This window comes from Phoca vitulina, unplaced genomic scaffold, assembly GCF_004348235.1.
Source record: "Phoca vitulina isolate PV1807 unplaced genomic scaffold, GSC_HSeal_1.0 scaffold22, whole genome shotgun sequence".
Classification (NCBI taxonomy): Eukaryota; Metazoa; Chordata; class Mammalia; order Carnivora; family Phocidae; genus Phoca; species Phoca vitulina.
The window spans coordinates 14,554,324-14,581,887 of record NW_022589725.1 but is presented as its reverse complement, the minus strand read 5'-3'; the positions used below and the strand labels follow the sequence as shown (position 1 = coordinate 14,581,887).

Sequence of the window (27,564 nt, the reverse complement as noted above, 5' to 3'; positions counted from 1 at the left end):
CGAACCCCTTCCAAAGGGACTCCTGGAGGAACGCAGACTGCATGTGGTGCCTGGCGCATCTCTTTCTAAGACCACACTTACTCAAGCAGAAGGCTGAGGCGGGCCGGTCACTAGGGAGTCTGGAAGGAGCAACTATGGTATGCTTGGCACTGTCCCCAGAAGTGCGAAGTGGCCTTTGCTCTCAGGCTGCGTCCCTCCTCGTAAGCAAGGCAGCAAAGTCTCAAAGACAGACTTCAGGAGCTGTGGTCTGACTCCGGGGCTCAGGGGTCTAGCTTTGGCTCAGGCAAATGTGGGTTCAGTCCTGATTCCGCCCCATGTCACTTTTGGGCAACTCATGTCCCTTCTCAGTGCCTCTGTTTCCTCATTTGTAAAATGACATTGTGGATAGTACCTCCTGGCATGTCAAAATACACTAACTCTATTATCCTGGTTGGCAAAGTGCTAAAGGACATCAAAGGCAAGAAATATGGTGAGGGATCAGGGAAGTCTTCACAGGGGAGTGGGTAGAAGGGCACTGGAATGAAACTCGGAGGAGGGATGGCTCAGGAGCCAGGTGATGGCATTTCAGGCAGAGGAAACCGTGGGTGTCCAGGCACAGAGGCAGGACTGCCCCTGGTCTAATGGGGAAGAGAAGCAGCTAGGACGGCTGGTGTGCCAGCTTCGTACTGGGGCCTGAGTGAAGAGGAGATGCAGCTGGAGATACTTCCAGGGGCCTTGTGTCCAGATGTGGGTGTTGGGTATTATTTGACCAGCAGTAGGGAGCCATGGAATTATGCCCTGCCCAGCAGAGTCCCCCATCTGCAATTTGGGCTACGTCCTTGGAGCAGGATTTCCCAAACCTCCTTTCTTCTGGAAAGCAGTCTGGAACAGTGTTTAAGAATGAGAGTTCTGAGGCCAGGCTGCCTGGGTTGGTCTCTTGCCCAACCACTGATGATCTGTGTGACCTTGGTCATGTCACTTAGCCTCTCTGGGCTTTAGTTTCTGCAACCATAAAAAGGAGTTGTTCATATTTCCTAGGGTTACAGTGAAGAGTAAATGAGTGGGTGCCTGGCTGGCTCTGTCGGTAGAGCACGCAACTCCTGATCTTGGGGTTGTAAGCTCAAGCCCCACACTGGGTGTAGAGGTTACTTTAAAAAAATTAAAAAACCTTAAAAAAAAAAAAGTAAACGAGTTATTATATGTAAAGCGCTTACCCAGTGACAGTACACAATAAGTGCTCAATAAATGTTAATTTTTACAAGAAGGAAGTCCAGGCATTAGATTACTCTGTTTCTCAGATGGGAAAATTAAGGCCCTCTGCAAGTGAGTCAGGGGTTCATTCATTCCTTTATTCATTCAGTAAATGTTTCCTGAGCACCTACTCTGTGCCAGGCTCTAGTAGATACTGGGGACCCAGTCAGTGGTAAACAAGACAGTCTCCACCCCAGAGAACGTCTGACCTGCCCCCAGGGTGCCCTTCCAAGGCCAGAAAGGAATCAGGATTTTATTTATTTATTTATTTATTTATTTATTTATTTATTTATTTGACAGAGAGAGAGACAGCGAGAGAGGGAACACAAGCAGGGGGAGTGTGAGAGGGAGAAGCAGGCTTCCCGCGGAGCAGGGAGCCCGATGCGGGGCTCGATCCCAGGACCCTGGGACCACGACCCGAGCCAAAGGCAGACGCTTAACGACTGAGCCACCCAGGCACCCCCAGGAATCAGGATTTTAACATGAAGTGTCCAGCTCCAGAATCTGGACAAAAGGATAACAGGAGTCAAAATGACCCGCTTTAGGGCGCCTGGGTGGCTCAGTTGGTTAAGCGACTGCCTTCGGCTCAGGTCATGATCCTGGAGTCCCGGGATCGAGTCCCACATCTGCTTCTCCCTCTGACCCTCCTCCCTCTCATGCTCTATCTCATTCTCTCTCTCGCAAATAAATAAAATCTTAAAAAAAAACAAAACAAACAAACAAAAAATGACCCGCTTTATCTCACTCTTCCTACAGAGGAAGCAACGGAGACCCAGAGTAGGGAGGCAGAAGCTAGGCCACAAGGCCCCTGGCGTGCCAGTGTATGCTCCTCCCTGGTGCCCCACAGGCCCTGGGGCAGGAGGTCAGGAGCAGGGGTACTGGTAGAAAGCAGCTGGATTCTAGCTATAGCTTAAAGGTAGAATGAACAGTATTTGCTGGGGGATGGGATAGGCATGGGGGCACGTGAGAGAAAGCAGGAATCCAGGTGGACTCCAGGGTTTGGCCTGAGTGAGTGGGGATGGAGGGGGTTTCTGACGCAGGAGAGCTAGTGGCTGGCTGGGCAGTGGAGTGGGGGGTGGTGGTCCAAACACTTGTTGGATGGATGGATGGATGGATGGATGGATGCTTTTCCCTGGCCCTCCAGAGGGGCCCTACTCACTTGCTTTCAGATTTGTCCAGCTAGCCATATGGAGGCAGAGGAGAGCCCCAGGCTGGAGGTGTGACCTCCCCTGGAGGCTACAAGATGGACGAGCTTCAAGGATTGGGTCCTGAGGCTGCCAACATCAGGAGGTTCCATCCAAAGTTCAGGGTTTCTCCTTCCGTGAAATTTCCTAATTTTTAAGTATAGCAATAAATTTGAAATTGTGATGAATCTCTGCATGCCCCCCAAAATATGTCCATAGGCCTCATTTGGCCTGTGGCCTGGTTAGGACATCTGGTCTGTGGGTCTGGAGTCAGAGTGCCAGGGTCTGAGTCTGGCTCTCCATTCCCAGCTTGGGTGCCCTTGGGCAAGTGACTTAGCCTCTCAGAGCCTTGGCTTTCTCATCTGTAAAATGGGAACAATAATAGTACTCACCTCCTGGGCTCATAGTAAGGGCTCTATACCTGACAGTGAGGATGAAGCACTATTTGTGATGGATTTTATTGGCAACCAAGGCAGATGATGCCAAAAGGAAAAAGAGCACTGGGCTCTGGGGTGGTATCCCATCTCTCTCAACAAGCTCTGTGACCTAGGACTAGGTTTTAGACCTCTCTGAGGAAGAAGTGTGTTGTTTCTGGAGTTGGACAATGGCCAGCATGCCTGTTGAGGCCTCTGAGTCCTCACCCACCACTCTCCCTCCCTGCCTTCTTCCCTCCAGCCTCACCCACCCACCACCTCCCACCCCTCCACCCTGCAGCCAGAATGATCTTTCAAAAGCACAAATCTCAGCATGGTCGGTCTTTCCCTGCCTGGAGAAAAACCATGTTGGCTCCCTGCTGCCTTTAGGAAAAAGCCCAAGAACCTTAGCCTGGCGTGAGGAGGTGGGAGACGGCCCTCACCTCTCTTCTCCCATCTCCTTCCACCAGCCCTGCTTCTGTACCAGCGGCACATAGCCCCGCACCCAGCTCTGCCCGCCCATGATCCATCCACCAGTCCCTGAGCGCTGCCCCTTGCTGGATCCAGCCACTTCCCTCCCGCAGTGACCGATGGCTTCTCCATGGTCTCCCCGCCTTCTCTCTTACCCTTTCCTCTCTGCAGCCCATTTTCCACAAGCAGCCAGAGGGATCCTGAGAAAAATGCAGTTTGGATGGTGTCACCTGCCTGCTTAAGATCCCTCCGGGGCTGCCTGTTTCACTGTGAGGGAAGCCGCAAACACTGTCCCATCTCTCCAGCCACGTTGTACGGTTTCCCCGCTCTCAGCTTCCCACTGTCTCAGACGCCCGGCGCCCTCTCCCGGGCCTTTGCACGTGCTGTTTCCCCTCCCTAGAGGCTTTCCACGTGGCTCCTTCAGGAGGGCCTCCCTGACCCCCTGCCCACATCTCGCCCACCTCAGCTTTCCCCTCGGGTATGAATCACCTGTTCAGGAGGCAGGGCCGCAGGGTCCACCTGGGACTCTAGCCACAGGGCCCTGCACTAGTATCCACCCTTTCTGTTGGCAAAATGCCACTCATCTTTCAAGGCCCAGGCCGAGGTCATCCTTCGGTGAAGCCTTCCTTCTTTAACACAGCCCCACGCCCCAGCCTGTTCCTGAGGCCCCTCGGGATCATTCCCTCCGGTCCGTCCCCTGCCGGCGGCGGAGACTGCTCCATCCCGGCTTCCTGTGAGCTTTCTTTTCTCTCTCTCCCACACTCAACATTATAATTATCACTGGATGGCGAGCTCCTCAAGGCCAAGGAGCCTCACGGTGAAGAGAGCTAATGTTTATGGAGCAAGCGCGGGCCCTGGGCTGAGCGCTCTCCTGCATTCTCTCCTTAAATCCTCGCGACCCTGTGGGGTCGGCTCCCCTAAAAGCCCCACCTTAAAGAGAAGCCAGTGGAGTTTGAAAGGGGTTAAGTCACGTGCCCACCGTCACCCAGCAAGTCTGACCCCAGAGCTGGAGGTTTTAGTGAACAAGGGCAATAACGTACATAGGGTCTCCCACAGGCCAGGCACGCAGCTGAAGCCTACCCAGGTGTTTCCACCTCACAGTAACTTCCATCACAACTCCATTTTATGGCTAGGGAAACAGAGGCACAGAGGGGTTAAGTAACTCAGTGAAGCTCAGGAGTAGGATTTGAACCTGTGCTGTCTGGCTCTAGGTCGTGCTCGCAAACCTCATGCTGCGCTAGCCATTGGAACCCCCTCCCTCTGATCCGCCTGGAGGCTTCTCTGTATCTTGGCACCCCCAGCACCTGGAAGAACAGACAGCCCCCAGGCGCGACTAGTTACTGAGTGTGTAATAGAGGAGGGAGTAGGTAAGTGGTGGACCTGGGACCCTGCCCCAGCCATCCCAGAGCTGTGTCTGGAAGTTCAAAGATGCGGCAGCCCCTCTCCCAGGCTCGGGGCTCCCCCCACCCCGTTGTCCAGACAGTCCCGGGGAAGGACCAGATCCATAAACATGAGGCTCCACTTGGGCCCAGGAGGGGCTCTGGGCACTGTACAAGTCCTCAATATTATTGCTTTATTGTCATTTAAATGGAGCCTGCCTTAAACAGGCCACCCAGTTCTAGCCACCAGCGCTGGACAAAACCCCCATTGAAAAGCCAATTACAATCACTCCATCTAAATTGTCATGGATTTGTATAGAAAATTACATCTCCATTTAGTCCTGAAGCGACGTCCTGGGCATGGACAGAGGGGAGGCTGGCCCATTTACCCCGCCGGCTCAGCGCGGGTGCCGCGGGCAGAGAGAAAGCCCAAGCTGCTGGGTCTCGGCCGGCCTGGGGAACAAAGGCCAGTTTGTGGGGGCCTGGAGAGAAGCTGGGCCTCTCAGGGCGTCTCAGATTCCAGGCCTGGGCCGATGGACCCTGCCCCGCCAGCTGGTCTTCCCTGCTGGCGGCTGTGGCCAGACGAGCTCCTGACAGCCGGCTTCGGGTGGCCCGTCAGCCCTGCAACCATCCAAGGCGGCTGGAGCTTGGCTCCTGTCCCCACTGCCATGAAATGAAGAAGGCTTAGCCCGGGGAGCACTGGACTGGGATCCCAAGATCTTGGTTTCACTCATGCATGCATGCATTCATTCATTCATTCATAAGTTATTAAGCGCCTGCTGGTGGTGTAGCATAGAAATGAGCTCCAGCTTCAGAGTATTCTGGGTTTGATTCCAGGCTCTGTCCTCAGTAGCTGTGAAGAGAAGGCTACTTCGATGACTCACTGAGTTCTGAAGTAGTGGGGCACCTACTGTGTGCCAGAGGATGGGACAAAATGGTCCTTGGTCATGGCCCTTAATGTCCAGTGGGGTTTACTGTTTCCCAAATGGTAAGTGTTCTGAGGGAAGTGAACAGGGGCTGACATGGGCTTTTGGGACTTGCTGTGTAAGTAGGCAGTTCAGAAGGAGCTGGTCATGCCAAGACAGATGGCAAGGACATTCCAAGCAGAGGCAACAGTGTGTGTGGGGGTAGGGGCATGGGCGGGTCGTGGGGCAGGCTGGAGCAGGAAAGTGAGAGTATGGCAGGGGACAAGGTCAATGGGGGCACCCTAAGGAACTCTGGGGCTCTCCCCTGAGCCTCAGTTTCCTCATCTGCAAAAACAGGAACAATGACCTTAGCCGCCAGGGCTCGGGCCAGGATGCAGGAGATAATGTACATGGGATCTCAGCCTGGTGCTGGGCACAGGATGCTCCTGGCTAACTAAGATAGCCTGACTTAGTTGGTGCTCTCGGAGTCTGAGGGCACAGCCCACTCCTCCTGGTCACTTGGGGTGACGGCTCAGGGGCTTTGCATGCTTTAGCTCCCAAAAGCCTTGTGGGGTAGGGCTCTTTTCCCCCTTTCACAGATAAGGAAACTGAGGCAGAGCCACTGGTCAGCTAATTATTTGTTACTATTCCAATAATTCTTACTATGGGTTACCCAAGGCCTGGCACAGAGCAGATCCTCAAAGATTGTTTGTTGAATCAGTGAACACATCTGGAAGGGGGGTGCGGGGCAAGCGTGGGGAGCTCCGTGGGAGCTTCCTATCTGTGTGCATGTGTATGAGTGGCTCTGAGACTGGGTATAACCGTGGGATTCTGAATGTGGCTCTATCCGATGACTGAGCTCAAGTGACTGTGTCTCACAGTGTCGCGCACTTGTCTCCTGGAGTCCTTGCCCAAATGCCCCGTGGCTGTGTGACTCTGTCGGACTGTATATCACTGCCTACACATGTCTGTCGGGGCCCACGGGGACACTTGGCACCCTGTCAGGGATGGGCGGACTGGCAGGACTGGAGGCTACTGTGGCGGGGCAGGTCGGGCAGGTTCAGAGGTGAAGAGGGCAGAGTCCCCATCCTCCCCCACCCAGCCCCACCAGGCAGACAGGCAAATGGAAAAAATGTTCACACCCGGGGCAGGCAGGCGGGTGGCTGCCCCACCAAGGACTGCTCTGTGCACAGAAAACAAGTTCTTCTGGTATCAGCTCGAGTTTGGCAGGAAGTGGCTTTTGGGTGGCAGGAAGTTGGATTCAGCTCATATCAGCCCCGGCCGAGGGGCAGGAGAGCAGTTATCTGGGGTTAAACAGAGTTACCAAGAAGCAGGGCCCCAACGCCCTGTACCCGATAGAGCTGGGGGCACAGCCCACCCCTCCTGGTCATTTGGGATGATGGGTGGGGAGGCGGAGGCCTTGTAAAGAAGAGCTGCCACCTATCAGGTGCTACTGAGCCCCAGATCCCAGACAGAGCTCCTCATCCACCTCCCATGACCCCCATTTAGCAGATGTGCAGACTGAGACTCTGAGAGGCAATGACGTGCATGAGGTCACGAAGACAAGTGGGGAGAAAGGGAGGAGAGAGACTGCAAGAAATGTATAACTACCCAGAGACAAGAGAAAAACCAAGACAGAGAGCAAAGAGGAGAGGCGAGATGAGAATAGGACAGGGCAAGTAGTTGAATGAATGCAGAGAACAATGAGACTAGGCCAGTGGGAAGATTTCTGGGGTGCCCAGCTGTGTGCCAGGCCCTCCCAGGAACATCACAACTGATCTTGGGATCCTGACCCTGAACCCATTTCCCAGATAAGGGCAATGAGACCCACAGAGCCTTGCTAGCTGAGCCACACCTGGAATCTAGGCCTGGTTCCAAAGCCCATGTTCCTTCAGGCTATGCCCCCTGCCCGACTTCCAGGGAAGGGAAGCAACTGTACTAAAAGGGATGCCCAATCTCACTACCTGTTTGCCTGGGTATCCTGTTGAGGAATTCACCCAGTTGGCTCATGGAGAGTCAGGGTTCAAACCTGCGCAAAGTGGCTGTAGAATTCACTTACTTAACCATGTGACAGGGTGTGCCAAGCACTATGCCAGAGCAGGCAGAGAAAGCCAGGGCTCTGTCCTCAGGCTGGGACCCAGAAGGTCCAGCCGCTGATCTAAAGCCCCAAAGCTATACCTGGAGAAAAACCGAATCTCCCAACTCCCAGCCCTGGACACTCTCGTACCCCTCCACTCAGCCCCCACTGGAGTCCCTAGGGAATGGGCCACTGGTTCTTCTGTTCTCATCCCAAAAGCAGCACCCAAGCTGTTCCCTGGCTAGGATGCTGATTTGAAGCTCAGTTTGTATGTCGTTTGCACATTACTCAGTGCATGTCAGAAGGTACGAACATCTCCCTTTCCCAGAGAGAGCTGCTGGGCCCCCCTGCCCTCCTCCAGACAGCAAAAATGCCAGCCGGCTAGACAGGGAGCTGCGCCCTGGCCTCTGACAGCACCCGCCTGCTGCCGCCTCCCCCATTCCCTCCTGGAGCCAAATTTAGGCAGCTCTGCTACTGAGAGATGGGGAGAGCGGAGGCAGGAAACGGTGAGGTTGGAGGCAGCCCTGCCTTGGCCTGCACAGGGTGGGGTGGACCCAGGGGTACCCCTGTCCCTAAAGCCCTTGGCCCAGCCTCCCCCGCCCCTCCTCCCACAGGAATGCGGGCCAGGTTGGGGAACGCAGGGTTCTCAGCTGCAGCCCAGGGTGCTGGCTACTCTGGCCAGGAGGGAGGAGGGAGAGATGGAGGGAGGGAGGAGGTCATGGCCGGGGCAGTGGGGAAGGGATCAGATAGCCTCCTCCTGCCCCAGACACCGGCTGCCACTGCGGACAGGAGCCTGCTCTGCTTCTCAGCACCTCAGAATCAGATCTGGGGTGGGCACATCAGTGAGGTACAGCTGGGCCTTTGGGGACTGAAGTCTCCCCAAAGGCTTGACCAGCCTATCTCCTCCTTGGGCTAGACTTTGGCCTTGGTGGTCTTGGTTTTCCTACCTGGGAAATGGAGAGGCTGGTCTAGAATGATTTCCAAGTGGCTACCCATGCCGAGAGCAAGTGTTTCTGGGAGACCTGACAGAAATTAGGGATGTGGCAGTGGCTTTAGGCCTAGGAACTTCTTAGATTCTTCAGGTATGGCTCCTCCCTGATGTGGGATGTGGGTGGGCTGAACAGTGAGAGACCTGGGCTGGATTCCAGCCACCAGGAACCTGGGGATGGAGTTAATAGTGCCCGGTAGCTGGGGGCATGGATCCTGGGGTCTGACTGCCTGGGTTTGAATCCCAGCTCTGCCACTTGTGACTGTGGGCAAGTCGCCTCAGCTTTCTGTGCCTCAGTTTCCTCACCTCTGAGATGGGGGTAATTAAACCTCCCAGAGCTGCTGGGAAAGTGAAATGAGGCAGTGAATGTTTGGCACACAGTAAGTGCACCATGATGCCAGCTACCAGTGTGACTGTTTTGTCTCCCTGAGCGGTTGGGAGTCCCCCCTCCCCCCCCCAGCTATAACGGATGTGGATGCAATGGGGAGGCGCTGTAGCTTGATGGTGAAATGGGCATCGGGATGGGGTTCAATTCTGCGTGACCCTGGGCAAACGGCCACACCCCACTGCGCCTTGGGCGGGGAACAGCAGAGGCTCCTACCACACAGGGTCTGTGAGGATTACACAGATCAGGCTTGGCACAGCGCCTGGCACATAGCGGGCGCTCCCTGAAGGGGAGCTGGCCAGATCGAATGGTACCGGCCCGCACAAAGGACAGGTGGGCAGCGTCCCTGGGCGGGAGGGGGGCGGAAGGGCGGAGGGCGGCGGACGCAGGGCAGGTGCGCGGGGAGTGGGGAGGCGGGGCTGGGAGAGGGGGAACGCGAGGGCGGGCAGGCGGGCGCGCGGGTGCGCAGCAGGTGCGTGTGGAGTGGGCGGGGCCCCGCGCGGGCGGGGTCTCCAGGTGAGCGGACGCGCGCCTGGAGGCTGCCGACTGGGGGAGGCGCGCCGCCCTCGCCCACGGCCGGAAAGCGTCCCTGTGTCTTTAACGCCCTCCTCCCTGCGTCCCCCCCGCCCCCTTTGTGCGCCCCCCCCCACAAGCAGGGCTGCAGCCGCGGAGCCGTCCCCCCTGCACTGACAGCTGGTATCTAATTACTGTGTGAGAATGGAAAGTCAGGCTGTCCCAGCTCCGGGGAGAGGGGATTAACGTCTCCTGCAGAATACACTTCCTCTGGTGGGTTGCCATGGTTACTCTCATTACCTGCCTGCCCGCGAGGAGCCCGCGCGAGCCGCTCCAGCAGGCCCTCCGAACTCGGGCCCGGCGCGCGCGCGCTCCTCCCCGCCCCTCCCCGCCCCCCCCCGCCGAGGCGCACGCGCATGCGCCGTGGGGGGAGCGAGAGCAGCCTCACCCCCGCCCCGCGCCCCGCCCCCCGCCCGAGCAGCTGTCAGCGGCGCGCGCGGCCCGGCCAGCCCCTGCGCGCGCTGTCAACAGTCATTAGCGCGCGGGCCCTCCCCTCCCCCTCCAGCTCCCCCTTACCCCCCACCCTAGCGCAGGGTGGGGCCCGCACCTGGGGCCTCCGCTCGTTAGCGCGCCCGGCCGCCCGCCGCGGCCCCGGAGGGACCCGCCCGCAGGGCCTGCGTGGCTCAGCCGTCCCCTTCCGCCTAGAAGCCCCCCCCCCAGCGACCCCATTCCCTGTCCTTGGCCACGGCTCCCGAGGGAGGCGGATCCCCAGAGTCCTGGAGCGCGCCCCTTCAGAGTAGTAGCGACAGAGGTCATTTATGGGTGTCTCGCCCAGGGTGGGCCCTATTTGTGCACCACTGGGGTTCCCACAGCCGTCCTGTCACATTGTGTCACCTCAACACAGGAGAAGACTGAGGCTCAGGCAGGCCAGCCCTTTGGCCAGGGTCAGGCCTGGATTGTCTTCAGGCCTGTGACTTCACCCCTAGGGCACTTGCGCCTCGTGGACACCCCCAGGCCACGACCCCCAGCCGGGCCCCCTGACGCTGTCCTGCCTGACAGTGCCCTTCGCTGCTCCCCCCTCCCTTCATCCCTTAAACTGGGGTCATTGCCCCCTCTTGCCAAAAGGGGGACACTTGGGCCCGCTGCACCCCTTTCTCTTCCCACCCTTCCCCCTATCCTTTCCAGATATTCCAGAGCTAACAAAAAAAAAAAAAAAAGGAAAGGAAAAAGAAAAAGAAATATTCAGAGCTGCTCGAAGGATATGGCATCCCTCAGAGGTAGCGCTGTCGTTCGGGGCTGATCCCAGGCACCTTTCTGTGGCCCGGTGTGTGCCTTTCGGTCCCCAGCGTGATTTGAAAGAAGATGGAGGTTCAGCGAAGCAGAAAGGAGGTCTTGGAATATGTGAGGCCTGTTCCAGATGGCAGGTGCGCCGCGGTGGCGGCTCCGCGCTAACAGTTGGAGATTGTGCACAGGGGTGGAGAAGAGGCAGGTGCTGCACTGAGTCCTCAGCGCCTTGTTTATGTATTTATTTATTTATCGGGGGTGTGGTCTCCTCCCTCGCCCATCCCAGCCTCCAGAGCTCATGGCTACTATGGGTCCTAAAATTCTGGTGCAGCTCTCTGTTTTGGAAGGTTGTTTTTTTGTTTGGTTGGTTTTGGTTTTGGTTTCCAGTGCACCATAGGTAGTATTTATAACTGAGAGATATTCAAACACCGCCCATCCTTGTTCTATTTAGGCAATGCCCTCCCCTCAATACCTGATTGCCTGGCTTTACAAATGATGACCAGCTTTTCTTGGGGATTCTGAGGAGGAAATTTCTTGATATTTGGGTGCGGGTCTTCATTCTGGTTTTCTTCTTAGGAGGCTGACTCCTCTCCTCGGGTCTTCTTCCAGCCCTGCCAGGAGCTGGAAGGAGACTTTGTAAGAACCCCCCCAAAACTGGTATGCCCCACTTGCAAAACCTCAGTCCTGCCTGATTTTATTAAAGTGTGGTTTGGGGGACAGGAGGAATAGCCACAGTTCCAGAAGCTGGAAGTAGCATGCAGCTGATATTTGCAGTAACTTTTGCCTGTAATGGCAGCCATTTAGCCAGCTGGCCCAGATAGGATGGAGGGGCATCCTCCCATGTGCCTGTGCAATCAGCCCCCTGAAGGCCCAGGCTCCCACATAAATGGTTAGCCGAAGGTATGTCTCCCCGGGGGTGGGTTCTGCTGACTGACTTTCTCCTCTGATGGCAGTCTTGTTGATTTTTACCCCTTATCAAGAGCGGGATCTGAAATGCACCAAAAGGGCACATCCTAAGGACTTTCTGTGTGGTTTCTTCCTCTACCATAGGAACCCAGTTGAGAAATGTCCCTCCTATTTAGCCACATCCTCTCAATCAAGGCCTCATCGTTGCTGGAAGGCATATGCTGCTAATATTGTGGTGGTGGGGCACTAACTGGCACCCTGGTGGCCTGAAACGGTGAGCCCACCTTGCTAAGTGCATAACTTATTACCAGCAAGCGACTTCGAAGTTCCAATGGAAGTGACAGAACTGAAATCCATTAGCAGTTGGACGGGGGTCTATTTAATTGGCTTAGGGGGAAGACAGGCAAGGTTCAGTCAGATTCAGTAGCTCACCTGAGGGAGCCCACCCGGGCAGGAGCCTGTCTAATGGCCTGGCCAGATCTGCTCATCTCCCTCGTCTAGGTCTGCAGCCCTGGGTGTCACAACCCTCCTTGGCTGAGCACTCAGTTTGAGGAAACTGAGGAAGCCAGAAGAGACCTGTCAAGGGATGACCTGCTTAAGTATTAATTAACTTTGACAGGGAGGACTTAAAAAATCTGATGTCAGGTTGCTGAGCACTCCTGCCCTTTCTGTCCATAATCTGCATTAAGTCATTGGGCAGGTGTTTCGAATTTATACTAATGTTGCCCAGTAAGGTTCTTTTGTTCCCACCATTAGGAAAATTGGCCTTCAGTGAAGGAGAAGAAAATATTAATATATTAGGCCTAGAAGCACAGAGCAAGCATATATTTAATGAGCCAATGCCAGTTTCCTCTACTAGTTACCTCCCTATCTGAATCATGGAGACATTCTAATCAGCAGTTCTCAAAATCTGTGGTGCGTCCGAATCATCTGAGGGGGCCCTAGTAAAACCCCCCAGAGAGTGAGATTTGGTGGGTCTGAGGTGGGGCCTGAGAATTTGCATTTCTATCCAGTCCCAGGTGATGCCGACTCTAATGGTCTAGGGACCACGCTTTGGGACCACCGTTCTAAATATTGTGAAACATGAGCAGTATATAAATAGACATTTGGTGACTTCCTCAATAACTTGCAACCTGGCCTTTAGTTTAGAATCCAGATGCGCTGGTTTAAAGGAAGATGGTGATGTCCAAGAAAGGTAGCATGAAAAATTTAAAACTCCATGAAATTTTTAAAACTCTTGCCATGTCTGGTTTTGTTGGTGTGCGTCTGGCTGGCTGTTTTGGAGTTGGCTGGTTCGAAAGGATGTAGTGTGTTGCCATGGCAATATTCTTCCCCAAGCAGGAAGGCCCCAGAGGTTGGTCCTGCGCAACTGACCGTGTATTTCTCATGGCTTTTCCCTTGGGGTGCTTCAGGGTTCCGTTCCATCACTCCTGGCTGGCGTTCCCAGGAAGCTGGGGATAGTCAGGAGGCTCTAGGCCCCCTCTTCACTCAGCCTATAAATGGAGTGAGCTTTCTTTGTCAAACCAAGGCCCGGCTTGCTTAGGGCCATGGATCAGATTAAGCTAATTTGGGTACAAAGCAGAAGTGGTTGGCAGGGGCATCCCAAGGCTATGGGGAAGGTGCTTTCTGCTCCTTTATTTAGCAGCTCTTGCCTTGTAGCACTGTGTCTGGATTCTCAGCTAAGGAAGGCATGCCCCTCCTGCAGCACTTAGCATGAAGGTTGTTACCTCTGTGGATGCAGGGCATGGTGAGATGTCTGTCACATGTGACTGCCATGGGATCCCTTTGTTCTCTTCCCAGGGTTCTCCTTGAAGGACAGACAGATACCCTGGTGTTCTTCCCTAAGGGTGTAGCACACATGGTGTCCAGGTGGCCACAGCTCACCAGAGGACAGTTCAAGGTGTGGCTCTGCAGACCTTGTGTGGTTTGAATTGGGGTTGCTACAAGCCCGCTCCTTTCCTGTGTACATCTCTGCAGCTGAGATAGACCAATTATAGGATCCAGGTTTGAACGTCAGGGGAGATCACAATAGATTTTTAAAGAGGGAGCAACTAAAAATGATCCCCGAAGAGTTTCTCTGGGATAATTTTATAGTCACATTGGACCGGGTGCAAAGCTTGTGGGTACTGGTGTGTGCCTTAGAATGGATATGGGAGGCTGGGACAGAGGCCTGGCACTGGGCAGTATATTTTGTTGTTTAATCTAGGTTGGTTAGTTACACCTTGACTTTAGGAAAATTTTTGCCAGGCTTGTGTGACAGCCTTAGCGTGTTACTTAGGAATTAAACATCTCCTCTGATGGTGGGTATTAGCTTGGGGGACCCGTGCTGTAACCTGAATGATCAGAAGGACAGGAGCTAAGAGCAGATTCCTAAACACAAAATGTCCAAATTCAGGGTCCAAAGGGAAGAGATGAACATTTATAAGCCAGATGCCTGACATACACTCTTAACGTAATCCTTGGAAGAGCCAATTAGGACTTTTTAAGCCCATTTTACAGGTGAGGGAACTGAGTTTCGAGAGGTCAAGAAGTGGGGCACCTGGCTAGCTCATTTGGTGGAGCGTGTGACTCTTGATCTCAGGGTTGTGAGTTCAAGCCCCAAGTTGGGTGTAGAGATTACTTAAAAAAAAAAAGTTCAAGAAGTGACCTGCCCAAGGTTACCAAGCTGGCTAGGGGACACTTCCCATTTCGCCTACCTAAAATATTGTCTTTCATCAAATTGTTTGCTTTTTCTATTCCCTCCCACCAATTTTATCTCCCTTTTCCAGAAGTGTCTGTGTTCTGGCTTGAAACAGTTTTATGAACAGAGAGATCTATTCACTTTTAAGCAGTTAGACCCATTATTAAGCCTCTAGATTCAGATTATCAAAATGTTGTGGAACTACCTACCCCATTATACTTTTTAAAAATATATTTTTAAAAAAGATTTTATTTATTTATTTATTTATTTGAGAGAGAGCGAGAGTGTGCATGCAAGCGGGGGGGGGGGGGGCAGGGAGAGGGACAAGCAGACTCTGCACCAAGCACGGAGTCCGATGCAGTGCTCAACCCCACGACCCGGAGACCATGACCTGAGCCGAAATCAAGAGTTGGATGCTCAACTGGCTGAGCCACCCAGGCGCCCCTAAGATACTTTTTAAATTAAAGCTTAACAGACATACAGAAAAGTACACAGATTGTAAAGTGTTCAGATTAATGGCTTTTTATAAACGGAACACACCTGTAAAACCACCACCCAGATCAAGAAATAGAAACCCAGTTACATTTTTATTCTTCCGATCCTTTTGTTAGTTTTTGCCAACGTGAAACTCTGGTTAGAAGTACATTCTAACTGGGCTGTCATAATATTTGTCCCATGCAACTCTGTCACAGCAGTATTTGAAGATCCCCTAAAATGGTGGGTAGTTACAAGTCAGCTAATGCACCAGTTTGTCAGTAATGAGCCCTGTTTATAGATGGCCCAGGACTTCAGAGGGGACTTCAGATACCCCCAGGAAAGAGGTAACGGTAACTCCTGAGAGAGTTCAAGAACAGAAGAGTCATGGAATTTTACAGCTCATCTCGTACGTGAAGCTCAGGGAGGCTGAAGAGTTTGCCCACAGTCTCACAGCAAGGAAGCAGGACCAGCAGGCAGCAACTCCTACACAGTGCACACGCACGCGCACGCACGTGCTCACAGCGCCCCCCCCATGCATGCTATCTGAGAAGTCCCCATTGAAATGGATCCTGACTAGGAAGGAAGCCATTGGCAAGAGGGTCTGTACAGGGCCCGTGAGGTCACCCCTGACGGATGCTGCCTACTAGCTCTAGGATTTGGCACCCTCCACTCCAGATGCCCATCTGCTCTCAGGGGGGCCACTGGCAAAAAGACAGCCCTGTTCACCCATCATGGCATGTTGGGAGAGTTGCTGGATGAAACCAAACCCTGTCTATGGCCAGAATGTTCTGTGAGCAGGTGTCCCGTTTAGCACCACCTCTCTTTTCCTTGGACTACAAAGACTGAGGTCCTAAACCACTCTGCCACTTACTAGCCCCTATACCACAGGCAGGTCCTGACCCTAACAACCCCCCAGGCTTGTTGCGATGTTCAGAGCTGGGGGAAACTTTGCAAACGACAAAGCACTTGGTAATTATAATACTTATCCAGCAGTTCCTATGGGCCGGGCTTGCTGCTAAGTGCTGCATGGGTATCTCCTTTATTCCTCTTCGTAGCTATAGGAAAGCTGCTTCTGTTAGCCCCATTTTCCAGGTAAAGGACCTGAGGATTAGAGAAGCAAAATAACTGCTCAGGGCCACACAGCCACTTCAACGATGGGCCCCATGCAGACCGAGGAAGAGTATGTCTGAACTACCCCGCCTGCCTGCCGCTTATAAGCAGTCAGTCGTTTGGTAGTTATTTTTTGAGCCTGTTAAGTATCAGGCATTGTTCTAGGTGCTAGGGAGGCAGACTTGAGCCAACACACGAAGCCCACGCCCTCCTAGAGCTGATGTTCTTGAGCCATGAGCAAGATCCTTTAGGAAAGATTTCTCTGGGAGATTTGCGTTTTGGACACTTTTAGAGAAAAGCCCGCCTCCTTTCCCCCCAGCCCTCCCCCAACACACTCACACACACACACAGACACACACACACCTGCTTGCTCTTCATCGTTGAAGTCCCCCAGACTTCTCCAAGTCTCCCCTTAGGGAGATGATGGCTGAGAGCCGGGTGTCCCTGAGTCTGTGTGTCTCCTGTGCCCTATGAATAAAGACCTGCCCGAGCAGCCCGCTTCCTGAGGGGCCCTGGCTACATCCCCCAGCCTCATGCCCTGCAGTTTCCCTGCTCCCTCCCAGCCCCGCTAGTGGGAGTCGGGCAGGTGTCTGCCCAGCAGCAGGACCCCATCTCAATCCCGGCACGCCTTTTCAGGACCAGCAGACAGCACTCATGCCAGCCTGATGAGAGGCTTGGGGGTCCATGGCCACCTTGCTCACGAGGCCCTGCCATCTCCACGTGGCCTTGTGTCTGTTCTTCTCTGTGTCTCCAGACACAAAGGGCCCGGGTCTGTTGCTGGCGCTCAGCTGCTGGAGTGGGGAGGGCGGGCAGTGGTGACAAGCTTTTCAGAAAGGCCAGGGTGGAGGCAGGAGTCACCCAGGTGATCCGAGCCATTCCCCTGGGACCCCAGCCCAGGACCACAGTGAAAGGTTACTGCTAATTGGTGAGCTCCTGATGGGGCTGCATCTATTTAGCACCGCCCCCCCTCCCCAGAGACTTCCAGGATGGTCTTGGCACAGCATGTGATTCGAGAGCTCCCCGCCTGAGTCTGGCACAATCTGTCTGAAATTGTGAACATGGAGCCTCTTGGTTTTTTAATTTGTATTTTCGTTGTTGTCGCTCCCTGCCCATTGTTTCTGGGGGATTTAGTAGCAGCAGCCCCCCTGACTCTGGGACCCCCATCCCTGGGGCCCTCTCAGCAAGCTCCTCCCATCCCCGGCCCCCCAGACCTACCACTGGAGGTCAGGGAGCAGCGTCGTCCCTGCCCCTGCCCCCCCCCCCGACCCTTTGCCAGGCCTCGGGGCCTAGCTCTCGGCCGGCCGCCGTCATCCCCACCACTGACACAGCTTGTCCCCCCTGTCGCAGGGGGCAGATGGCCTGTCGGAGCCGGAGGGCATCTCTCTGAAGCGGGTCGCTGTGGTGGAAGATTTCTTTGACATCATCTACTCGATGCACGTGGAGAGCTCGGCGGAGCCAGGCAAAGCCCCCAAGCACGCTGGGCAGAAGAAAACCTACCGAGCGGTGAGATGTCTGTCTCTGGGCCTCTGCGGGCAACCCCAGGCCTTGGCAGGAGGCCACGGGCTCCGCACATGTTGGGCGGGGGCAGGGCAGGGAGCTGAGGCGTGATGAAACGGCCTTTGGGGACCCAGGGGGGCACAGGGCAAGGGCACGGCAGCCAGAGATGGCTCAAGGGGGGAGCAAGGGGGCGGGTTCTGGGGTCTGGGCACAAAGGAGAAGCAGGTTGAAGGGAGTGAGGGAGGGAAGGAGAGGGATGAGGGCAGGAGCAAAGCCCTTCTCTTCCCAGTTTCTGCTTCACTTGTCCCCTCCCCCCCCAGGCCCTTGCCGCCTGCTCTGGGACTGTGAGGGTGGGGGTGGCCAGATAATAAGGATCGAAAGAGCGAATGCTTCCATGGCATTTACTGTGTGCCAGGGCTGCCCTAAATGCTTCCTGTGTCTGAGTTCATTCGATCCTCTACCCGCCCCTGTGAAGTCAGGACTGGAAGTTCCCCAGGGGAAGTCTGAGGACATGGGCCCTACCTTCAGGGAGATCACAGTTTGACTTGGGGTGGGGAGGCTGAGAGCAAAACCAAGACACGAGAACCAGAAATGTCTCCAAGACTAGCTTTGAGGGAACAAGAACCCCCAGGGCATTCCGCAAAGGCGCCTCTGGACGCTGGCGTTCAGTGCTAAGCCGGGGTGGGGGGGCAGCTTCGTGGGGAAGATGGCATATAAGGTGGTATCCCAAGCTTGGGTGGGCAGAAGGGAGCAGAGACAATAATCTAGGGGTGGGAAGCAACACCCATGGGGAGGTAGAGGAGACGGTGGCCAGAGCAGGAGGGGCCTACTTGTGTTCTGGTCCCATCCCCCTGTTGACTGCCATTGCCATGGCTCAGGCACAGCTCTGAACCCGGACCCACCACTAAACCAGTAAAGCCAAGCATGCTACATTCATTCGAGCCTCCGAGCAGTCTTGTGATGGAGGCACCATGGTCCCATTTTGCAGTTAAGGAAACTGAGACCCAAAGAGTTGATCTACCTGTTTAAGGTCACATAACACTTAAATGGCAGTCAGCTGGTGTCCTCATGCCCCCTCTGTGTTGACCCTCTCTCTGGCTTCTTAGAGAGCTGCCCCTCTGACGGGGCTTCCCCACCCAAGGCAGCTGTGAACTCCAACCCCACCCCCACCTCTACCCCCAAGTTCTTCCTATAAATAGCCTTGGACTGCTGTGGAGGTGGCCTGTATAAGTCTATGATTTTCCCATGTGGCCTGATTTTTAAAAATTCCACCTGGTTTGTCCTTGTCCCCAGAAGATGGCCTTTGCCCTAAATGAGTCTTACGGATGGACCCATGTGCCCAAGGACCTCAGAAGATGAGGGTTTGGGCTGAGGGAGGCAGGAGATGATTATACCACCTGTCCCACCCCTCCTGCTTCTCAGTACATGTGTGTTGGGAAAGGGGGTTCTGAGGGTATTCCCACCAGAGGGTCACAGATGAAGGGAGAGACACCCAAGCCAGAGGCTCTGTGGCCCGTTGGTAGTCATGAGACCCAGCACATCTTGTCAGCGTTCAGTCTGCCAGCGCTGGGCAGCTCAGCACCTCCTGGACACCAGCTCTCTGAGCCTTCACGTGGACGAAGGGTGTATATATGAAGCAGGGGCTCCTGTGTTCTCCATTTTGCAGATGATGAAACTGAGGTTCAGAGGGACACATAACCTGCCTTGAGGTCACCCCACTGGTTTTCAGAGCCAGGCTGCGGGCCCCAGAGCCCGTGCCCTGACCACCACCCATCCTCCCTCTCTACAAACCCCGCTGTGGTCAGCTAGTAAGCCCAATGACTTGCTGTGGTCAAGGTAAATGGCCTTGGGCCAGCCAGACCACATGACTGCCCCGGTCCCCTTGATGAGGCTCACACCACAGGCACTCCCAGGGTATGTATGTATTTATTTATTTTAAGATTTATTTATTTGAGAGAGAAAACAAGCGGGGGGTGGGGGGGTGCAGAGGGAGAGGATCTCAAACGACTCCCTGCTGAGCGAGGAGCCCTGAGCCTGAGCCCTGAGGCAGCGCTCAACCTCACAACCCCCAGATCATGACCCAAGCCAAGAGTCAGAGGCTTAACCGACTGAGCCACCCCGGCGCCCCTCCCTGGGTATTTAGGAAGGCCGGGTCTGCAGCCTCCATGCTGTAGAGAAGGCAGGGCTGGGCTGTCCTGCCAGCCTCTGTGTCCCTGGGCCAAGCGGACGTCCAGCCCTTTGCTCCGCGCTTCCTGGCTTCTCGTCCATATGCCCGCCGCGTGCCCCACTTCCCGCTGCCCAGCCTGGAGCTGGCACATGACTGGCAGTGGGCCAGCTGGGCTGCGCACAGAGCTGGAATTTCAGCCGCAGGGCCAAGGCTGAGTGGAGTAGGCCAGGGCCCTCCTGCAGTGGGTGTGTGAAGGCCAAGGGGGCTGCTGCACCTCCCTCCTCCCCGGTGTGCCTCCTCTCCCTTCCCCCTCCTCTTCCCCATCTGTCACCCTTCTCTTGCCACCCTTTTCCTTTTTTGGGGGTGGGGGTGGTGCCTGGATGCTTTTGTCCCCCTTCTTTTCATCTGCTCCCATTTTCCTCAACCCAGGCCTCTCTCTTCAGTCCCATCCGTGTCTGGGAAAGAGCCCCCAAGGAAACTCTGTGCTGACGGCTGCAGAGGGGCACAGCCTGGCACCGTGGGGTTTGCATCGACCCCTGGCTGGGGGTTTTTGGACCTGTCTCTGTGTGTTTTGCCAGACCTGAATCCTGGGACTGCCTTGCCATCTCTAGAGCACCTGGGACCTTCCAGATTCTTACAGGCCTGGGGTGCCTGTAGGAAGCAGGGGGCTGGAAGGGAGATGGGCAGACTTGTTCAAGGGCATTAAAGGAGGCACATTCTTCTGTGGGAAAAAGAAGCTTCTAGCACCAACCACTATCCAGCAATAGATCAGAGAGAGCAGGTAATGAGCTTTCTGAAACTGAAGGTATATGAGCCAGGGATAGATGGCCATTTACAATGGACAATGCAGGGGATTCCCATTTGGGGCAGTAAGTCCCTGCCTTACTTTGCCTCTGATGCAATGTGACCAGAGGATCCAGAGGATCCACAGGGGGACTTGCCCATGTCCCGGGGTCTGGCGAGGGTTCCAAATGGTTGTACAAAGTTCCCTGATCCCACACAGAGGATGGTCCTTTTTCAAGGGGATTTTCTGGTGTCTGTACCCATCTGGGTTGGAGCAAGCTCTTTGCTTTCTTCCTCTCTCCCAGGGTGCCAGTAGGCTAGACCGAGCTACAGAGCCTGGACCCGGCTGCCCAGACCACTTTGGAGTTGGGGCCAGATGTGGTCAGCAGCTTCTCCAGGCCCACCATGTGCTAATCCACCTCAGGGCAGCAGGAGGGTCTTGTAAAGTGGTGCAAATCCCCCCAGCTGGCCTCATCTGTCCTTGTCGGCCCCTGAGCTGGGGAGCGAAAATGGGGCCTTACAAGTCAACGACTCTGCACATAGCTTCTGCTCTCCCTGCCCGTGAATTCTCCCTTCATTTTACCACTGGGAAAAACGTGAAAGATCTCAGTATCCAGGCAGGAGGCCCCAAGTGCAAGGCAGCAGGCCCCTGAGAGAAGCTGGGTGGGGGCAGGGGTCCTGGGGCTTCCCTTCCTTAAACACAGCAGCTCTATCTTTATCTGTTTCACATTTGGGGCTTCAGCATAAGAGACTATTTCCAGAACTGTGTCTGGAGCTCCAAAACTATCTGAAAACCACCATCCTATTGACTAGAGCATAAGTGAGGATTGTCCTCCTTCTTTCAGCTCATCCTGGGGTCCTGTGGCCTTGGGCATCTGTGTAGTGGAACAGAAATGGAGGTCCCATCTCTCCTGTGGACAAGCCAGGAGAGTGAAGGCTGAAGGCCGCACGGTGCCCCTCCTCCGTGCGGGCCTCTACAGCAGCATGGAGCTGGGCTGGACTCTGCACTTCACTGACTCCCCACGGAGCTCTTTGTGAGGCTGCAGACATGCCAGCCACCCAGGGCAGGGCTTGCAAGGACTTCTCACCTAGCCTTCTTGAGTCCACCCCACCTCCCCCTGTGTGGGACCCAGGGCCAGAAGGTGTGCTCCCAGTGCTCTCTGCCCCATGGCCCGCTAGCCAGCTTTGCGTACTGCTGGGATCCCTGCCAAGGCCAGGAGAGCCAGGGCCGCCAGGGCTGGGCCCTCTCTGGGAATTGTACCTGTACCCTCGCTGGGTCAGGTGGTGAGTAGGGCCTCTGCCCCTGCTGCAGGCCACCCTCACCAGAGCACCCAGGCCAGGAAGGCTCTCCTTGAGCGCTGGAGAAATGATTTCTCTGCCCAACAGCAGGTGAGCTCCATAGAGTGAAATAGGGCTGTTCCTATGGTATCAACTTTCCTCCTTTCCCAGCAGACTGTGACACTCCTCCCCCAGGTCCTCAGCTCATCTCTTCAAGGTCTGACCTGGGATGCCACACCTTGCGGCTCCTCGGCCGACCTCATCTGTTTGCCCAGCTCAGCCACAGCCCCACTCTTTGCCCAGCAGGCACCCTGCCCTCTTGGCCCTTTACTCCTGCCTCCATCAGCCCTTCAGTAGGGCCCAACCCTTCCAACCCTGAAGGCCTGAGAGGGACATGCCACCCCTAAGACTTCCGGGCAGGTTGGGCTGGGAATGAAGATGTCTCTGTGTTTGGCAGGAAAGCCCCCATCCCGGAGCCCTGAGACCCGAGGAGGACGGGCTGCATGCCCTCCCATCCACCAGCTCCAATCAGAGAGCAGGGCTTTGCCCTTGTCCCTGACCTCCAGAGGAAGGCAATCAGACAGGGAATTTGGAAGGGAGATAACTCATCAAGGAGCCTGCCTGCTCCGCAGAGCATCAAATCAGCTGAGAAATAACAATTGTGTCACCAAAATTAACTCTGTCTTTGCAGCCGGCCACCAAGCAGGGGTGGCCCCCAAGCTTCACACACCAGCTGAGCTGAGGGCACAGCCTGAGCTGGTCCTCTGAGGGCCTGGCCACAGCCCTGGGACCCTGCCCCGCCCCCCCCATCTACTCCGCCCTACCCTACTCCACCTCCTGACCACCACGGAGATGGCACAGGGCACTCGTGCATCCCAAAGGAGCAGACCTGGTGCTGTCCTGGAGAGCAGTCCCCTGCCTCTGTGGGCTGACCAGAGCCCTCGGCCAACTTTCCCCGGCTGGGCTGCCGCAAGGATGGTGGAATGCTGGGGTGATGCTGCCCCTTAGTGGAGAGGAGCGGGAGGGCCCCGGCTCTGGGAAATGTGTGGAAACCAGCAACTGGGCAGCTCCCAGCCTCAGCCAGGGAACCCGGGCCTAAGAGGCCGCCAAACCGGGGCCAGTGCGTTTCCCGAAACCCAGAGCAAGAGGAGACGGCTGGGCTTCTGGGCCCACACCCTCTCCTTCTCCACTCCCCTGCCCAGCCTGTTTCTTGTATTCCCTCCCACCTACTTCATCTCCCTTCCCACCTCCCGGGCTGGAGAGGCCCCCTGGAGGCAGTTACCGTGTGGTGTGACCTGGAGCATGGGCCTTAGTCGCCACTGCCTCTAACAAGCTGTGTGGCCTTAGGCAAGTAGGTCTGCCTCTCTGGGCCTAGTGACCTCACCTGGAACATGGGGGTCCTTAACGGCGTGTCCAGTTTGAAAAATCTGATCCTTTGTCATCAGACTGTCACAGCTCTCCCTAAAATGTTCTTGATCTGTGAGTTATTGCAGGAAGAGCTTGTAGAACCTTGGGTTCTGTTCATAGGCCCAGAGCTGGTAGATTCATAAGTGGATCTCAGTTTATCCATCTCTAAGAATGGAAATTGTTTCACCCTCCCCTAGAGCAATGTTTATAAACTCATTTTTCAGGAGCAACAATAAAATGCTCTGAGAGTATTCCTTATTAAAACGTAGGTTAGGGCGCCTGGGTGGCTCAGTCATTAAGCGTCTGCCTTCGGCTCAGGTCATGATCCCAGGGTCCTGGGATCGAGCCCCGCATCGGGCTCCCTGCTCAGCGGGAAGCCTGCCTCTCCCTCTCCCACTCCCCCTGCTTGTGTTCCCTCTCTCGCTGTGTCTCTCTCTGTCAAATAAATAAATAAAATCTTTTTAAAATAAATAAATAAATAAATGAAACGTAGGTTAGATAATGTTTAAATGTTTTTGCTTTCTCAATTTCTAACTCTTTTATTCAAAATTTTTTAAAAAATGGTTTTCCATTAGAGTACTAACTCATTTCCATGGCTAAGAATTGAGGACACCCGCTCCTTGCTCCTCGAATCCCTTCCCTTTCTGCAAGGGCCAAGCACCTGCCACCAAAGCATAGACCTTGGTGATCTGGTGACCAGGCGGCCTCCCCCTGGGCCCATATAATGAGCAAACGTCCTCTGTCCCCAGATTGCGGAGACCTATGCCTTCCTTCCGCGAGAGGCCGTGACCCGGTTCCTGATGAGCTGCACAGAGTGTCAGAAGAGGATGCACTTTAACTCCAATGGCCTGGAGCCCAAAGGTAGGGGAGGAGGCGGGTGTGCTGGTGGCTTGGGGGAGGCTGTGCAGGGAAAGGCCCTCCCACCAGCAAGGCCTGCCCTTTGCTGGCACAGACAGAAAAGTGCATGGCCAGCGGTTGTCACAATTCCCAGAGGCCAGTGTGGGTCCATGCCCGGAGAGCCTCATTTTTGTTGTTTTTTTAACTGTAAAAAAAAATGTCAGGTTTCCTTGAAAAACCAATGGTACATTCCTACCGCCCTTCAAGATCCTCTTTTCCCACTGATGTTCCTGATGGAAACGATCACCTCGCCCTCTTCCCTAAGCTCCTTGATTCTTGCCGCCCAGGCCTCGCCCTGAGCAGTGCCCTCGTGGGTCTGGTCGCGCGGCCCTATCTGTGAGCTCTCTGGAGACAGGAGCACACCTCTTGCCACATGCGCCTTTTTACCCTAGAGCCCCCCACCTACCAGTAGTAGGTCCTCCTACTACTGGTGTTCGTTCCCTCCCTGCAAACATCCAGGAAATCCGTGGGGATTTCTTAGAATTTAAATGCCCGGAGCACTTGTGGCCAGCCGAAGTGGGTCTCTGGGACTGATGTCCATGCTCTCCAGCTCTGCCCTGCCCACTGAGATGCAGCAGGGACCCCCACTTCAGTCCCCTCACTACCTCAACCTGAACATCCCCAGAGGCCTCCAGTAAGTCTGGGGCCCACCTCTTCGAAGGCGGCTTTGGCACAGCAAGGTGGGCCAGGGCATGTGGCCGGTACGATGATAGCTCTGCCCCGAGAGATGGTGCCCAGGTGGGCAGTTTGTCAGGGCTTCTAGGCTGCTGCTGGACATCAGGCCTGTAGAGGTTGCTAAAGTCAGTGGGTGTTTTGCCTGAGGATGGGAACAGACTCAGAATGAAGGGCAAGCCATGTGCTCGGGTGGTACTCCAGGGGCATCCACCATTTCTGGGGAAGGAAAAATCAACAACAAAGCTCAAGTAGATGACAACAAAGAAATGAGAGCATAGGTGTCAAGTGGGTTTTTTTTTTTTTCCTCATTTTGGTGGTCTCTGATGCCTGTGAGTGACTGACACCAGCTGACTCACCAAATCCAGAAGGCTTCCTGTCCATGGGGTCATTAGGCCACGGCTGCTGCTTCGTGGGGTATATTGGGCGGCTTCTAAAGCCTGTGGGACAGGAACAAGTGTGGCTCATACCTCATAAATGCCAGGTTCCTGGTTTAAGAGCAGAGCCCCCAAGGCCACGCAGGGTGGGTTCAAATCCCAGCTCTGCCACTTAGCAGCTGTGTGTCCTGAACACGTGATTTCATCTCTCTGAGCCTCAGTTCCCTCATCTGTGGGTGGAGTTAATCGTGGTACCCACCTCGGGGGCCTGGAGAGGTTTGAGAGCTCATCCCCATGCCAGCACGGGGCTAGCACCCAGGAGGAGGGAGCTGGGGCTGAGGCAGTGATGCCTCGGAGGAGGCCCCTGCCCCGCCTGGCCTGGCCCTGGCTGAGCGGCTGCAGCCCTGGGCCAAGACAGCATTTGGTACCTGCAAACAGGCCAGGAGGGCTTTCCCTGCTGCACCACCGCCCTGTCAGAGTCGGGGTCCCAGGGGCACGTGCCCTGCTGGTGGCTGCCTGTCCCTTCCTGTTCGGGCCTAACCGTTTCCATAGCAACTGGCGGAGCCAGACCCTGAAGCGCTGGCCTAGAGGAACAGAGGCTGGGCCAAGAGCGGCCGGCCGGGTTCGTGGGCTGCTCTGGGGTGTCTGCAGGCTCCCTCTGTTCTGCTCCCGTGCTCTCTGCTGGTGTGGAGGACGGTTCTCACCTCCCCCACTCCTCAGTGAAGGCGGCAAGGTCCCGAGGGCTGCAGCCCCACTCCTCCTCATCTGTGGGCTTTGGCATGGCCGGAAGGGCGATGCTGAGCTCAGCAGCAGCCTGTGCCTTCTCTGGGCTGCCACCACCATGCCCGCAAGCCCGGGGAGGAGGAGGGAGGAGAAGGAGGGGAGGGAGGTGGAGAAGGAGAAGTGGGGGGGAGAGAGAGAGAGTGAGAGAGAATGTGAGCACTCACGCCGCGGGGAGGGAGCCGCCTAGAATATCAACCAGCTCTGTGGGCTCTGTGCTGGAGCCTGTCTTTCCAGGGGTTTGCTCCTGGCAGGACAGAGCGCAGGCAGCGTAAGCCTGCATGGGACAGTCCTTGCAGATGGCAGGCGGAATGCTGCTCTCCTGCGGACAGTCCCACGCAAGGGGAGGAGGAGACACGGAGGGAGTGGGAGACAGTGTGGTCCATAGCAAAGTAAGGGGGGGGGGGCGGGTTGTCCAGCCCGCCTGGGTGTGGTGCCTGGTCGCTGCTGAGTGCCCCGTGGCAGGCTGGGAACCTCTCTGCTCATAATAGCTTCCAAGATCCAATAAGGGATCTGTCCCAGCTTGCCACTGAGGAAATGAGGCACAGACGAGTGTCACGGTGAAATCAGTTGTCCAAGCTCCACCAGGAGGCAGGAGAACTTATTTTATCATCAGCAAAATGGGAGGAATGCCTGCCTCTTGCAGCTGAATTAAGGGAGCCCACTCTGGAGGGCACCCGATGCAGCAGGCACGTGGGAAACATCAGCCTGTTTCCCCCTACCCTCTGTCCACGGTGTCCAGGCACAAGAATGCCAATGTTCAGGGGGCTCCGCAGGGAGAAACCTGATCAGTCACCCCACCTAGGTGAGCACCCTGGGTATACAACCTGGATGCTGCGCAAAAGGGAAGGGCTTGGTTTCTGGAAGCTGCTAGTGGAGAGCCTCCGAGTCTAAAAGGCTCCCCTGTCTGCTTAATGGCCAGAGGCATTAGCTGCCTGGACCACCCTGGCCAGCTGGCAGGGTGTCTCTTCTCCTGCCCCAGCTAAGAGTCTGCAGATCTGATCTCCTCCCGCCATGCTGGCCTCTCGGGATGTGGCCATACTGCTTGCTCTTTCCTAGGCACCCCTGCCATGCCAGCCCCCACCCCTTCCCTCTCCTGCCCCAGGCCCCAGACTTGGCCCTGTGTTCCTGTCCCAGGAAGGTGGGGCAGGAGGGGGACAAGGAACAGGATGGAGACTTCTCGAGGGGCTGTTGGGAAAATGCCTGGCTTCCTGGCCTCGTGTTAAAAAGAAAGAAAGGAAGCAAAGCAGCCTCCCCTGCTCAGCAGTTTGTCCCTGGCGGAGCGTGGAGGCCTGGACAGTCCCGTGCCCTCCCCCAGCGCCAGGAGCACAAACAAAGGAGGCTGCCGAGGATCAGGAAGTCCAAGGATGGGAAATTCCAGGGCCTCCCAGCTCCACGCTCCTTTTCCACCACCCCTGAGTGAGTCCAGGCGCAGAGGGGACAGAGAGTGAGAATCGGGTGTGCCCTCAGACCAGCCCCAGCTCCTGGGGAAAGGGGCCTCTGCAGGCACGCTCCGGTTTCCTTTGAGGCAACAAAATATTATTTGCATGGCCGCAAACGAGGAGTTAGTGGTGGGCAACCCAGTTATCTCCTGCAGGGGCCCTTCCTCGGAGACAGAATCGTCCACTCAGGTGGTGGTTCCCTCGCACCAGGCCCAGACTCTGTCTGGTTCCAACCCCCTCTGTGCCTGGCCCCTCCAGATCC

The 27,564-nt window shown here is 55.6% G+C and overlaps 1 protein-coding gene across 2 annotated transcripts in view; it reads left to right on the top strand.

Moving 5' to 3' along the window:
- Positions 1–27,564, top strand: part of NOL4L (nucleolar protein 4 like) — a 123,987-nt gene that overhangs the window by 32,706 nt on the left and 63,717 nt on the right. Inside the window, exons 1-3 of one of the 2 annotated variants that reach the window (XM_032419290.1) lie at positions 17,034–17,054; positions 17,350–17,505; positions 23,884–23,995. In XM_032419290.1, the coding sequence (XP_032275181.1) occupies positions 17,434–17,505; positions 23,884–23,995 (184 nt within the window). In that variant the 5' untranslated portion in view covers positions 17,034–17,054; positions 17,350–17,433. Of the gene's footprint in view, positions 1–17,033; positions 17,055–17,349; positions 17,506–23,883; positions 23,996–27,564 lie in introns of those variants that run through there. The other variant, XM_032419289.1, reaches the window with a different exon arrangement.